Source organism: Rattus norvegicus, chromosome 13, assembly GCF_036323735.1.
Source record: "Rattus norvegicus strain BN/NHsdMcwi chromosome 13, GRCr8, whole genome shotgun sequence".
Lineage (NCBI taxonomy): Eukaryota > Metazoa > Chordata > Mammalia > Rodentia > Muridae > Rattus > Rattus norvegicus.
The window spans coordinates 27,237,784-27,254,256 of record NC_086031.1 but is presented as its reverse complement, the minus strand read 5'-3'; the positions used below and the strand labels follow the sequence as shown (position 1 = coordinate 27,254,256).

General features: G+C 33.9%; 1 protein-coding gene across 3 annotated transcripts in view; it reads right to left on the bottom strand.

Annotated features, from left to right (window-relative positions):
* Positions 1-16,473, bottom strand: part of Cdh7 (cadherin 7) — a 149,854-nt gene that overhangs the window by 81,820 nt on the left and 51,561 nt on the right. For all 3 annotated transcript variants that reach the window (XM_017598763.3, XM_017598764.3, NM_001012737.1), the window contains 2 exon segments: positions 7,286-7,580; positions 3,512-3,631 (listed from right to left, as the gene is read on the bottom strand). In XM_017598763.3, the coding sequence (XP_017454252.1) occupies positions 3,512-3,631; positions 7,286-7,580 (415 nt within the window).

The window sequence follows — 16,473 nt, the reverse complement described above, 5'->3', positions numbered from 1 at the left end:
TACATTTCTCACTGGCTAGTTGGCACTCTTCATCAAATATTTGTGATTTCATAGTAAAAGCATGAGTTTACTATGAAAATGCTATGCTTTTACCTGAAACATTTCTTAGGAACAGAAAAACATCCAAAACTAAATATGAAATATAATTATATAATTACTATATAGCTGACATATGAAAGATTAATCTCTTTCTGAAGAATGTTTCTCCTTTCTTCTAAGCTGGACTTCATATTTTGAAAGTGAGTATTTGAATGTAAACTGTGCACTGAAGTTTCGTATGCTCGAACATTGCACTGAAGGTTCATATGCTCGAATATTTGGTTCTTGTCTGGTGTGACTATAAGCATTAGCTCCCAGGTTTGATTCCAGGATCCCATACAAAACAGCCAGAAATTGTACTGTGCACCGAGGATGTGGAGTGAGGCAAATCCATGGGATTACTGAGCCAGCCAGCATACCTGATGTGAGGAAGTGCACTTCAATGGTAGAAAAATCTTGTGTCTAAACCACTGTATAAACCACTTTAGAGAACGGAGAATGATGGAAGCACATTGGAGAGGTTTCAGGTGTTATGATGAACTATTAACATAAAATTTAGTTAAAACAAATCCTCACATAACATATGGCAGCTATTAATAAGTTAACTTAAGTAGTATATTCAAGAAAACACTCCTCAATGGGAGCTGGAGGAATGGCTCACACATTACTCGTGACACTTACATGATTGATAACACTTATCTGTACATTCATTTCCAGGGCACCATCTGGTCATGCAGTTCACAGCCATGTATGTAGAGAAACTACTCATACACATTTAAACTAAAGCAAAACAACTACCAAGTGGCAAATGAACTTTGGCATTGAACTCCTTTTCCTGAGCTAGCTTTATGGCTTTGAGTTTTTTTTAACTTTATTAACCATTTTATTTACTTACATTTTAAATGTTTTACCAATTCTTGTTCTCTGCTCCATAAATTCCCATCTTCCTCCCCTTTGCCTCTAAGTGGGTGCATCCTCCCAAACCCATCCAGTCTCACTTCTCCATTCTAGCATCCCCCTTCTCTAGAGCATCAAGCCTCCACAGGACCAATGACTTCCCCTCACACTGATGACAGACAAGGCAATTCTCTGCTACATATGTAGGAGAAGCCATGTGCCTGCCCGAGTATATTTGGTTAGTGGTTTAGACTCTAGAAGCACTGAGGGGTCCAGTTAGTTAACACTGTTGTTATTCCTATGGGGTTGCAATTCTTTTCAGCTGCTTCACCCTTTCTTCTAACTCTTCCATTGTGGTCCCCAGGCTTATTCCAATGGTTGACTGTGAGTGTCTGCATCTGCCTTAGTCAGGTGATGACCGAGGGTCTCAGAGGACAGGTATGCTAGGCTTCTATCTGCAGGCACATCTTGACATCAGCAATAGTGTCAGGGTTTGATGTCTGCAGATGGAACAAATTGCATGGTGGAGCGGTCTCTGGGTAGCCTTTTTTTCAGTCTCTGGATATTTCTGTCCCTCTCAAAAATTGTAACCAGAACTGTCCTGGTCTAAATGAAGTGCACAGGATTTGAGGTTGTTAAGTGGAATTATATTCTTGCTTCACTTAAATTTCTTCTGAATTCCATAACAATTCAAAACAATCTTTAAAAGGGATACTTTTCATTTGGACTGAAACTTATTTAACAATTCCTGTCATATATCAAATATATTCATACACAGATTACATCCTTAAGCAAGTTGTCAATATTAACTTTTGCTACTACACACAATATGGTTTTGCGGAAGGAGAAACTATGGTAGAAAATATGCTTTTCCTCTGAATTTATATATGATACTTAAACAGTGCATTAATAGCACATGAACTTTGAGGTATTAACTTATCTACTTCCTTATCACATAAGAAGCACAGCACACCTAAGAGTGATTGCATTTGTCAATTATTACCATGCTATATTTAGCATATTATCACCATATTTTTCTGTCAAAATTCCACTATCTTCCATAAAATCTTGAAATTTGTAGAAATAGAAAAATGTTATTCCTCTCATAAATAAACAACATAGTCACACCTGTAAGCAAGACTAACTAAAACTTGATTCCTGCTCTCTAGACCTAGTGGATTAGAAATTTCCATTTTACCACAAAAATATATAAAATAATTTTTTAAAAAGCATATCTGAAAAGCATAAGTAGCTTAATGTACCACGATTCACAAAAGATATCTATGTGAACAGCTGTAGGGAGAGATATCCCAATAATGTTCATGACTACAGTATTAAAAATATGTTTTTCACATTCTTTCAAATAGAATCTATTATATCTTGAAATTAAAATTGAATTTTCTTTTGTCAACATGAATAATGTAATCCCATGACATATACAATTGACGAATTAGTGTAGTTTCAGTTCTGTAGGTCAGAAAAAAACTATACCATCTGCAGCAAGACTAAAAGTCCATACCATTTGTGGTAGCTTACATAATTGAAGAACATGGTGTCTAAATTTTATTTTTCTAATATGCCATTCAGTTCAACACACACACTTTCTATATTTACATGGTTCATAGCAAAACCAAATGCTTTCATTTATTCACCTTCAACACTTGCTTGATTAATTATAATAATTTCTTTTCTACTAAAATTTTCAGGTATTTTTTAAATCTTATGATTTGTTTGGTATGCCTTGGCCAAATCAGGCATTACAATGACTGAGTAAAATTTTATTTACTTTCCATATATATTAAAATTATTGTTCACAAACACATTCAACCTATTTGTAGTTGCTTTGATTTGAGAATGAAATACTATTTCTACCTTGTGAAATATAATCAACCAAATCATTGCCATTAAAATATTCAACTAATATCATCTTATAGTGACAAAATATTCAATGAGAGAAATTTAAAATATTTAGACACAGAAGTCTTTCCACAAGGAGAAAAGGAAAGAAAGAAACATTTTGTACTGAAATAATTCTTCATAGTATATCACTCAATTTGTACTAATCTTGCTTAAAACTAAACTACAACTAAAACAACTATATAAATACTCTAAGAATTTAACAAGAAATGAAAGAAAAATTTGTTTCTAATTTAGTATTTCATTTTTTTGTCTAATTTACTTTGAACACCTTTAGGTTTGGCTTATAAGTACTTCTTGTATGTTTCAGAAAAAATATTTTCACTTGTTTTAAATTATGAGTTATCTAATATTGTATGTGAAATTAATACAGAAAAATTAAAATACACAGCAGATTATGAAAATGTCCTGATAAAGTCAGGAATCACATATGATAGAGATGTGAACAGCATTTAACTTGATATTTTTTAGTGAATCTAGATAAATTTAGTAAAATAGATGACAACTCTTTCATAATAGGCTAATTTTAAAGATTTTGGCATATTGAGAAAAACAGAATGAGAGAGGACCTATTACTATTACAGTAATAGAAAGTAAATATTAAGTATAATCCAAGACACAAATGACAACTACCATAAGTGTAAATATTATTTCGTACCTGTCTTTGGTTCCACTGAGAAGTATGGCTGTCCCTGCAGAATACTATAGACTACTCGAGCACTGTTGCCATAAGTAGGATCATCAGCATCTGTTGCTGTCACTTGAACCACTGAAGTCCCTAGGTAACAACCAAATTATTGTTGTTTTGATTAAATCCCAAGTAAATATCACTGAAGAACTTACAAACTATGAGAAATTCTAGATCACACTGGATTATTATGTTTAATTCTTCTTCACCAAGGTGCATGAAATATCAATCTCATATATTTTGTTGTTCAAACCAAACCAAAGAAATAAAAGTTAGTAACAAAACTTGAAAATATGTAGGTTACAATACTACCTAAATATGATGAACAATGAATATTAGATTCATATCAAGTCAGAGCCAAATGAGATTGAAATAATAGATGTCTTCCCCATCATGGTCAGATGACAAGTTTGCACTCAGAGCATTGTCTCAAGAATAAGGGACTGGCCAAAGGGCAGACTAAGAGGTTACAACAAGCTGGTGCTCATCTATTGTGTATCAAGAGTAAAAGAGAAAGTGAAATTTGCAATTCTACAGTGGATATTTTGTCCATTTAACTTTATGTTAAGTACTTACTCTATATTCTTGATAAGTGTTCTATTTTTATTTGTTTTTATTTCTTCATTTAAAAATACTGAATTAAAAATTTTAACCAAACCACTACAAAGTTGAGAAAACATCATTCTGTAATTTGAATGCTAAATATTCTAACCATTCCTCCTCAGTTTCCCTTCAATAAAGGACAGGCCTCCCAGAGATATCAACCAACCATGTCATTATCAAGTTGCAATAAAATTAGACACCCCCTTCATATTAATACTTGATGAGGCAACCCAAATAGAAGGACTGGGATACAAAAGTGGGCAAAAGCATTTGTTTTCTAATGAAACACACAAAATGGGTGGACCCAGATGGGAGAGGGGGAAATGAGGAGCTGGGAGGAACTGTGAAGAAAACCATAATCCAGATATATCAAGTCAGGAGAAAGAATGTGTTTTAAATAAAAGAGTAAACAAAGTGAAAGCATGGATCCAAAACTCAAGCTCGGGTTTTCACCTGCACTTCGAATTTTGAGCTTTAAATCAACATAATTACTTCATGCATCTATGCATATGTTATCATGTAATTTATGTTCTGCTCAATGCATAAGGAAAAGTTATCATTATAATTGAATACTAGTTTTGTTACAGTAATTTCATAAATACAGAATTTTAAATCTACTATTATCCTGATAGATGCTTTTAATGGCTTTTGTCACTAAAATTTTTTGAAAATTCCACTCAATTTTCATATTATAATATAGCTTATTAATTCCAACTCTCTTATATTTGAGTAGAAATTATTAAGTTATTGTCACAAATATTTTTTGTATTTCATTTCCTCTTTGCTAATATCACCAATTATTTCTTATAGAACCCATATGGTCAATAATATATACTCATGAATGAATCTAAAAGTTATATTTTAAATATTTGAAAACATGATAAATTATCAGCATATTTATTTAATGAATGCATGTACAAATATATTTGTTAATATGTGCTTATAAACTTTCTTATGAAATTTGAGGTTTCATATGTGTAGGTGGGGGCACTTCTGTGGGTGCTAGACAGAGACCAACCCTAAGCACCATTATGAATCATCCATCCAGCTTGGTATTTGAAACAAGGTCTCTCCCTGACCTAGGCCTCAGTGAATGGATCAGGCCGAATACCCAGGAATCCTTCTTTGGTCCTCCCAGAGCTGGAATTACACATGTATACTGCCAGTTTATGCCATGGATTCTGCAATTGAGCTCAGATCCTCATGCTTTCATGGCAAGCAATTTATTGATGGAGCTTTTTCTTCTTTTTTCTAGTCTCTGAGTGTAAAGTTTCTATGCTTATCTATGCTCTGTGGCAATGTGTAAAATGTTCTACGGGTCTAATTATCATTTGTAAAACATATGCTTAATGTAAATTAAATGAAATGTTTTATTTCATCTAAATCAATCAATTCAATAAAAAAATTTGTGTGTGTGCATAATGTTCATGCTTCTTGATATTGGAATAGAAACCATCCAGAACAAAATAGTGATACATTATGTAGTCTCAAAAAAGAACCAATTTGCATATCCAATTAGCATATCTGGTGATAAAATTCCCATTAGGTAGAAATATGACACTATGTCAAACATACCTAAAACCTGTTTTAGTAAGCATTACTATTTGGAAGAGGAAACATGCCAACTTCTCATAAACACATCCCTGCCCACAGTCTTCACTCTCTTTGTTGTTGCTGTTCTTGGCCAGAAGCATTTTGAAGTCATGGATTAGAATACACCTACTATGTCACAGACATGCACATATGTGTACTGACATTTATAGACTACAAGTACCAATGATTCTCTTGTATTCAGTTTGAGTTTATCTGACGGCTGAAGCCACATGTCCCAAAAAGATTAGGGTCTAAATTGTGATGCTATAAATGGAACACATTAAGAATATTTATCTGTCCAATCCCACTGCCGGTACAAAAGCACCAGTTAAATGATTGAATGTATAAAGTAAGATAAAACATGCTGGTTAAAAATGTCTATACGGTATAAATTCTGAATGCATCTGCATCAGGCCTTCTGCATATAAGATGTGTTTCTTTAGCTTGGAGTTACTGTTGGACTTCTAAAAGTATAAGTGGGGGTGTCTCTGACTTTTTTGACTGCTCCTGAGACATTTTTCTTCATACTGGGTTGCCTTGTCCAGCCTTGATATGCAGGTATACCTAGTCTTACTGCATTTCATAATGCGAAAATTTGGTTGATATCACTGGAAAGCCTCTCTCTTCTGAGGAGGAATAGGAGAGCAGAGAATCTGGTTGGGTGGCTCAGAGGAGGAGTCAAAGGGGTGCTTGTGGTCTGTATGTATTATATGAAACGTACACTTTAAAAATAAAATCAACAAGGATAACTTTTATAGATACATTGCCCTATCTTATAGTCCCATTTAAAAAATTTTGTTTATATTGGCTAAAGAAAATGCCATTGAAGAAATACTATAAAACTTTATAGGGTTTGGCATAAAGGGAAATGAAGAATTTACATTTTGTTTTGTAAAGAAGAAATGATGAAAGACTTTATAGGAAGAGGCTTTCCATTGTTTTCCTGTTTCTCTATTGCTTTACTTCTACAAACCAACTGGGTTTATGATTTACATGTGAAAAGGTTACAAAAGGATTAGTCCTGGGGGCTTTGGATACTCAGAGAGATAATGAGCCAGCAGTTCTGGGCTGAGTTGCACAGTTGCTAACAGCCTTCTGGTAACAAAAGTGCAAATCAGGGGGCCTTAACTATAGTCAGAGTAGTTTATTTTTTGTTGGTTTTCTTTTAGAGTTCAAGCTGCACTTGGAAGATAAACAAGAGGACGGGTGTTAGAAGGAGAGTGGGAAGAATATACAGTGATGTACCTTTTATTATTTTTAAAGTAACTTGTTAGAGACTATTATGATCATAATTTTAAAAAAGTATTGATAGAAGGAAAATGCACAAGCCATTTATTAAAGGCAATGAGATCTGTGCCAAAAGAACAGAATAAAATCAGTATAAAATGTAAATGTATAAAACAACAAACATAAAGCTTACAAATGGTAAAATGAAGATTGAAGGAAGCTAGCATGTCACTGGTGTTCTTCCTAAGGAAAGTTCTGACTATCCTTACAACAATATTTTTTTCAAATACTTATTGCAAAAACAGCATGCTCTTTACTTACCCACAGGAGACATCTCAGGAACTCCTGCTGTGTATGGACCATCTAGAAATTTGGGTTCATTGTCGTTGATATCCTGAATCTTAATAACAAATTCTGATTCGGGCTCCACAGGCTTGTTGGTGAGTCTGTCCAGAGCTTGGGCTCTGAGTGTATAATAGGCCTGCTCCTCCCGGTCCAGTCTCTTAGTAGCATGGATATCACCAGTGTTCTCATCAATAATGAAAATTGAACTTGCCCCTTCACCTGACAAGATGTACTTGATGGAACCATCTCCTTTATCAACATCAGAGTGAAGCTGTTGAAAAATTCATGTGAGATGAGATTAACTTACAAGAGAGTCAGCACTATAAAGTTCTGTAAAAGTCATTCTCATGTCACAGCTGTAAGAGATTTCATTGTTTATGGAAAGATGAGCTGAGTGCTGATTGTGCTAAGTAGCCAGAATATACAATGTGAAATGCAGTACTGGGAACACATAGATTTCATTTCTTTCTGCACATACTCTCATTTCTAAACATATCTCCCCACCATTCCTAAATATATATTAAATACATATGCATGCATAGAGTTGATTTGACTTTCATGCTATGAGATTTTTCTTTAGAATATTTGTAAATTTAGTTCTGAAATAGTAATCAATTTGCATATATGTGTTTATGTTTCATATACATGTTTCACTCTCTTAGAAACTCTTTCTCCTACCTCCCCAGCTTGTCCCCATTCATTCTCTGATTAATCAGCAGAGATGAAAATCCAGTTTTTTAATTGTTCAGTTTTTTAAATTTTGAAACTGAAAATTCATTGCTCTGGAAAGTAGAGATTTTAAATCAGTATGTGCATGGGTTTCAACTCAACATTTCCTGAAATACCAAGAATGGCAATAGATTTGCATGATTAACCTTAGCATCAGCAGCAGGGTACCGCTTTCTGATTTATACGTCATATCTGAAACTTGCCCTGCTGTATATCAGGACATAATGTTGAATAGAGGAACCTTGAGAAATAAACATAGAAATAATTACATAATTCCCTGGGCTTCATAACCTGAGAAATATGCAAACCAATCCATCATTCACCAATTGATCATCACTTGAAACTATTGCCATCTAGGACTTTGGTTAATAACTCAAAAAGCCAATTTACCAAATACTGAAATTTTCCGTAGCACTACATTTGCATTTTTCAAAAGAGAACATTGGAAAATACTTAAAATGTTGTGGGCACAGCATTTACATCTATTCATGATATGGAGGATGGGGTTTACAATTGTGCAAGTGATGCTTCTGACAGATGTGCTTCAGGTTTTAAAATACCTAATTTATCCTTTGTTTTCTGAATAAATAGTACAGAAATGCATTCTGATATGACATATATATTTGTGATTGTGGTTTTATTTTTGGTATTGTGTGTCAGAAAGTTATATTCATGAATCATGTGTATTACCAATCTATGAGGAATATAAATTACTTCATTATCTCAAATAATACTGAAAATTACTGATATGCATATTAGTATATTGTGTATATGTAATAATATATAGAGTAATCTACATATATACATATGAATTGTTATAATTGGATTTAATAAACCTTAAATATCACCTTTTTAATGTTATCAACACAGTATCTCATTCAATGTACGTAAATTCTTTCCAAATCCTATCAGCAGATGAAGAAACTGATGCAGGCAAAGACTGACTGACTACGCTGTATTTCAAAGCAAAAACTGCTCCCTACAGAAAAAATATCCTGGAAACTCACTGATTTGTGTGAGTATTAAGTATACAATATTTAGATTCCAATGCTTCCTCTGGGATAGGAGTTGTGATCTTATGCAGGAGGACATGAAGAATTATCACAAAGGAAATTTTGGGAAAATGAAGTACAACTGACTTCCTTCCACAAACTCCCCGTATCTGAAGTTTGGGGCTTCAGTGTAGTTTTCATGAATTCATTTTATGACTCATAAAATAGTCCATTCTTTCTACTTATAAATACAATAGACCCAACATTTAGCAACACAAAGCAAAAGTATGCTGTTCTGAGACAAAAAGCAGATGGGATATGATATTGTTAAGCAGCTCTCAAGAAGATATTAAGTCACTTTTCAACTACTCTCCTAACCCTGCTTCTACTTGTCTGCTTAGGTGCAACTCCTGGGAAGCCCTCATGTTTGCCATGAAAGGATTGTGGGAAATCCATGAACTTCAAAGGGATCATGATACATACTCGGCATATATAGATTTTGTTTCTTGATGAACTTTCATATAAATTACATACAGCTTTCCCATTTTCAGAGACAATTCATATGCCTCATTTAGCTAATTCCCGTCAACTAATTCTTGTTTAAAGACAGGGTTGCAGAGTGACATTATCATTTGATAGGTACAGGAAAGATAATACACATTCAGTCTTAAACATGAACTTCAAGATGAGCTCTGATGCTATGTTTTGTATTATCACGTTGATTGTTCTGCATGACTGTGATCACAAGAGAGTTTAGAGACTGATGATTAATATTATTTGTTTTGTTATTCATTCAAAAATCTCATTCCTTGTTTTCTACCACTCTTCTTCCTAATACAAATATATAAATATAATTTCACAGACACAGAACACCACCTCCTCTCTGTCACAACTTCTGCTAAGCTGGTATTATCCCTGATAATTGCCACACTGCAACACACATTTTTGTTGAAATCAACACTCTGTTTTTGCAAGGTTAGCATAAGCTACTTTGGTTAAAAATAATGACCAACCTTAGATATTCTCACGTGTACATTACAAATCTAGATGCACCCTCATAATCTTTTTTTAAATTTGGAAATAGGATTTATTATTCAAATGGTCTTGTTTTCTCTATCCTTAGAAGACAATGTTTACAATCTGAAAAGAAAACATAATTCTACTGATGTAATGTTTCAACTAATCTTATTTGAGTATCATTGCGATGGGTCTTTGGGAACTGCCTATGGTGTGGAAAGCTTGCAATCTAACATTGATCATCATATAAAGATTTCCGAAATAGATCCCATAAAGTAGTCTGCCAGTTTGCAGATATCTGTCATGGCACTAAATACCCATAATCATGTTACACACATACACACAGCCGAATTTTTCTGTTACATAAATCCTATTGCTGCTGTATTATCTAAGATTTCTAGATAATTTCTTTAGAAGGCAGTATTTAAAAATGAAAGTCAATCGTGAGTAGAAGCTGACAGCCATGCTTCTTTCTTAAGACAATTTTCTCTTGCAGACCAAACCACAGACTCTATTTGCATATAAATTCAATTATCCACCCTGGATCCTTTTTTATAATTCTGCAAATCAACATAGCCCCATGACTCTTAAAAAGAAGATAGCACGTACAATTTTAAACATACCAATTAAATCCAGAGATCTACTTTCCTTTGTAAGCACAGACAATTAACTAGCTGGGTGGGATCCTGTCCTGAAATTACCAATTCGACCAGAACTGGACCTAAACTTATTCTGTTTTAGGCTGACTTTTAACTTAACTTCCTACTTTGGATCTTTCTGCAAAGTTGCATTATTATTGCTGCTGTTTTGTTATTTGTGTTCTATGAAATCCCTCATACAATTTATATTTTGTGTAGTCACAGCAGCTACCATTTTGTTGAGGAACATAGACACATGCTCAGTTCCTAGACTCATGCACTATCTTAATCTTAAGAGGTAGAGAAATTTGTGTTCTTATTCTCCCTTGAGAAAAAGAATCCTCAGTATAGAATAAATGCATTGTATTATAAGTGCAAACTGCATTCTTAATGTGTGTATCACTGTGTGTGTGAGTGTGTTTGTGTGTGTGTGAGTGTGTGAGTGTGTGTGTGTGTGTGTGTGTGTGTGTGTGTGTGTGTGTGTGTGAATCTGTCTTTAAGTGCAAGTACCTGTGGAGGCTAGAAGCATGCTTTGGAAATCCAGGTGTTCTATATAAAGGAAATTTATGCTCCACTCTGTATTGGAGCATGGAAAAAAATATGAGTCCTCTGTAAGAATAGATTGTTCCCTTAACTGTTAATCAAATGCAGGTCATCACATTTTATTTTGCCATTCTTAATTTGACAAATACCTGTGTAGTCAAACACACACACACACACACACACACACACACACACACACACACAGAGACAGAGACAGAGACAGAGACAGAGATGAGAGAGGAAGAAGTGAAAATGGGTTTCGCATATGTGTGTGTATATTTTTGTACATGTATATTTCTCTGTGAACAGCTATTATAATTTAAAAACTTTTTATATTTTAAAGTTTCATACATTTAGAATCCATGTACATAATAAGAAATATTAATTGGACTTAGAGTTTATTAATAGCCAAAACACAAAACAAAGCAAAAGAAAAAGAGACATGTAGTTTAAAAGGAGATGGAATGGAGCTAGAAGAAAGCAGAGGTGGCTAGATATAATAAATAAACATGTTCTAAAACATATATATTAATAATATGCTGTGGACCCATTATCTCTGAAATAGCATTTCTCCTACTTCTCAGGCTAGATAATGTTACATGGTAGTAACAAGTAAATATTTTTAAGTTTCAATATTTTAACATTTTACTTGTTATGAATATTCTCATTCTTACCTTGCTCTAATACTGTCACTTATTTCTTTCTGTTACACCCCTTTCTATACTGTTATCATTGTCAAATATGAATTTCCTTTGACAAGTATGAGTTACACAATTCCTTTTGTTAAATGCACGTTTTAGTATGAGGAGACCAGAAGTGATTAAGAAAAAAACTTACTTGATCAGAAATATTGATTGTGACAGATTTACAGGGTAAGCCAGTATCTAGAAGAGATAGCCTACTTTTCCTTTGCTTATGGCTGATTGATTTATAGAGCATCAATTGAAATATTCATGGTCTATACATAGTTTGCAGGAAGAACATCTTTGCTGAGAAACCATCTTTTGATGGATCAATTCAAACTGAATATAACATTTATTGCATTGACTTCATCTCCTTTTTGTGTTTTCAAAATGTTCATTAAATATGGTTATTTCTCAACATCAATTTGTTTCTCCTTTTTCCTGACATCAGGTTCAATCTCTTTCTGTACTATTACCAAAGCACAAATCTCTTTCTGTACTTTCATTCACTTTGCCAAGGTGCATTCTTTCAGAAAAGGTTTTCGAGATAGCACCTGCTACATGACTATAACTAGCAATGCCCATAGTTTTAGGACACACCTATCAATGCACTGTAACTATCTCATGACCAGTTCTATGACATGAGGGCCCATCTTTACTAAAGCCCCATATTTCTGTTGCTATAAAAGTTTGATATTAACTAAGTAAAATATTTTTTCAAAAACACCATACTTTTAATAATAATATTTAGCAGAAAATTTGATAAATTCATAATCCACTTTGTAAAGTACCAGTTATGGTTTAATTCTCTGTTATTCTCTTAATAGGCTTAACGATAATAGGAAATGCAAATCAAATCAAATAGAGTTTAAAACTACTGAATGATTTGCATTTCTTTAGATAATAAATGTATTTCATACATTTCCTTAACTACCTTTGATGTTGTAATTTAGGATTATGACACTGATTTAATAATTGATATATATATGTACATATATATATACACACATACATATTAATGAGACAACCCTGATAAACATTACCAGACCATGTTATTGGTTTCATTAAAATATCAATTGCTAGTGATAAACATTCCTTAAAGAAAACTGAAATTGAAGAGATGTTAATATATTGGTCAACTTTGTCTTCCTCCATAATCTTTTAATGTTACTCCCCTTTCCCAGTTTCCTGTCCATAAACCCCCTATACTACCCCTTTCCCTGCTTCGATGAGGGTGTTCACCCATCCACCCATCCCTTTCCTCCTACTGAAATTCCCCTACATTGGAGGGAGGGGCTTCCAGCCTTGGCAGAACCAAGGGCATCTCCTCCCATTGGTGCCCATACAAGACATCCTGTGCTACATATGTAGCTGGAGCTATGGGTTTGTCCATGTTTACTCTTTGGTTGGTGGTTTAGTCACTGGGAGCTTTGGTTCATTGGTATTGTCATTCTTATGGGGTGGCAAACCTCTTCAGATCTTCAATACTTTCTCTAAGCCTCCAAAGGGGACCCCGTTCTCAGTTCAGTGGTTGGCTGCAAGCATCCAATTCTGTATTTGTCACACTTTGTAAGAGACTCTCAGAAGACAGCTATATCAGGCTCCTATCAGCATACACTTCTTGGCATCAGCAATATTGTCTGGGTTTGGTGACTATATATGGGCTGGATCCCAAGGTAGGGCGGTCTCTGGATGGCCCTTCCTTCAGTCTCTGCTCCAAAATTTGTCTCTGTATTTTCTATAAATATATTTGATCCCCCCCCCCTTCTAAGAAGAACTAAAACATCCTCACTTTGGTCTGTAGTTTGTATCTTGTGTAATCCTATCTTTTGGCTAATAATCCACTTATCAGTGAGTGCATACCATGTGTGGACTTTTTGTGATTGGGTTACTTCACTCAGGATGATGTTTTCTAGTTCTATTCATTTGCCTATGAATTTCATGAAGTCATTGTTTTTAATAGCTGAGTAGTTCTCCATTGTATAAATGTAACTTACTTTCTGTATCTGTTGAGGGACATCTGGGTTCTTTCCACCTTCTGGCTATTATAAACAAGACTGCTATGAATATAGTGGAGTATGTGTCCTTGTTATATGGTAGATTATATTTTGGGTATATGCCCAGGACTGGAATAGCTGGGTTCTCGGGTAGTAATATGTCCAATTTTCTGAGGACCTTCCAGACTGATTTCCAGAATAGTTGTACCAGCTTGCAAGCCCACCAACAATGGAGGAGTTTCCTTTTTTCTCACATTCTCATCAGTATCTGTTGTCATCTGTGGTTTTTTGTTTGTTTGTTTGTTCGTTTGTTTGTTTGTTTGTTTGTTTGTTTGTCTTACCCCATTCTGACTGGTGTGAGGTGAAAATCTCAGGGTTGTTTTAATCTGAATTTCCCTGATGACTAAGAATATTGAACATTTCTTTAGGTGCTTCTTAGTCATTCAATATTCCTTAGTTGAGAATTCTTTGTTTAGCTCTGTACCCCATTTTTTATAATGATAAAATCTGTATAGTATTGGTACAAAGTCAGCGAGGTAGATCAATGTACTAGATTTGAAGCCCCAGAAATGAATCCACACAACTATGGTCACTTGATCTTTGACAAAGGATAAAAAAAAAAATCCAGTGGGATAAAAGATAGCATTTTCAACAAATGGCGCTGGTTCAACTCACAGTCAGCATGTAGAAGAATGCAAATCGATCCATTCTGATCACCCTATACAAAGCTCAATTCCAAGTGGATGAAGAACTTCCACATAAAACCAGATATACTCAAAATAATAGAAGAAAAACTGGGAAAGAGCCTCAAACATATGGGCTCTGGGGAAAATTTCCCAAACAGAACACCAATAGCTTATACTCTAAGAACAAGAATCAACAAATGGGACTTCATAAAATTGCAAAGCTTCTGTAAGGCAAAGTACACTGTCATTAGGACAAAATGGCAACCTCCAGATTGGGGAAAGATCTTTACCAATCTTACATCCAATAGAGGGCTAACTAATATTCAATATATACAAAGAACTCAAGAAGACTCTGGAGAATCAAGTAACCCCATAATCTTTTTAAACCAAGCACTTGTGATTTTACTTTAAAGCTCTATTGATGACTCTTCACTTAAGCCTGTGTAAAGCTAAGATAAAGAGGCATAAATTTATATTTTGTTATAAGTCTATCTTTTAATATTTGAGCCATGACTGTGGTAGAGATGAGAAGGTTTTAGTTTTATTTAAGGTTTTGGCACCTTGAGAATTTGATTGTGCTTACTGAGTATATGAGATACACAATTTGGGACTTGTGTTTGCTTCGGTTTGGATTGGTTTGGTTTGGTTTGGTTTGTTCTATTCTTTTTTCTCCTCTTTGGTGAGAGGGAGGCTCAAAATGTTGAGCAGGACTAGTAAAGAATGGGAAGTGGGTGTTATTGGTTTGTATTATGCAAAATTACCAAACAATCAATAAAAGTATCATGTGAAAACTAAGACACATATAACTGCAATTCACTGTGCTGTTATAAATACTATTTTAAATGTAATGATTATTAAGGTAAATTAGTTTACCATTGAAATTGTGCCTCTTAATATCTTCATCTTATATTTTATATCAATAAAAATGCAAATGTAAACATAGTAAAACTATGGAGGAACTGGTATATTTCTTGACAATTTTGATACTCAAAGTAACAATAAGTTGTAGACTCATCTATCCACACTGATTCATTTATGAGAATACTAGCAATGACTATAACTCTAGATGAGTGGTTTTTTTTTGGAAGTTGCCCAATAAAAAATGAAAATGAAGTATTTAATATAATCCTATAAGTCTATTGAATTTGTGTGTAAGAAAATGGAATAGTGATGTTAGGACATAACAAGTAAATTCTTTTCATCTGAGGGTAATTGCAAACACCTCAAAGATAACACTCAGAAAATTATGGATGATTGAGATTAACATTGGAGCTACATTAAAGCCTTCATCAAAAAGAAAATATATAACCTTTTACAATCTGGAATGATTTATATTACATATTAACTATCCCACCTAAAAAGAATGTTAATTCATTGATTCATGATTATAGATTACTGGCTTTAGTGTTTAATATAGTGTATTTCTGATTGTTCCAAGACTTTCACAATATTTACTATTATTACATTTATAAAACATTGTAAGTATAGACAGTCAATTTAAACAGTAGTTGACAGAAATTAAGCTGCTGAGATATGCTTACTACATCCAGATTTTCTTTTCTAATTATGACTTTGAAAGAATATTTTCCATTTGTCAGACGACACTTTGTAATTATTAAGCTGTTGAAGAAATATTGAAATAGGAAACAAGTGTGTGAGTCATTTCCTTTTGGTTGAAGTACTCCTAATTTATAATTATCATGTGGCCAAGGAAAATAGAACACAATCTATTTTGTAAGCATCTTTGATTAAGATATGTGGTTTAGGGCAACCAACAGATTGGGAAAAGATCTTTACCAATCCTACAACAGATAGAGGCCTTATATCCAAAATATACAAAGAACTCAAGAAGTTAGACCGCAGGGAAACAAATAACCCT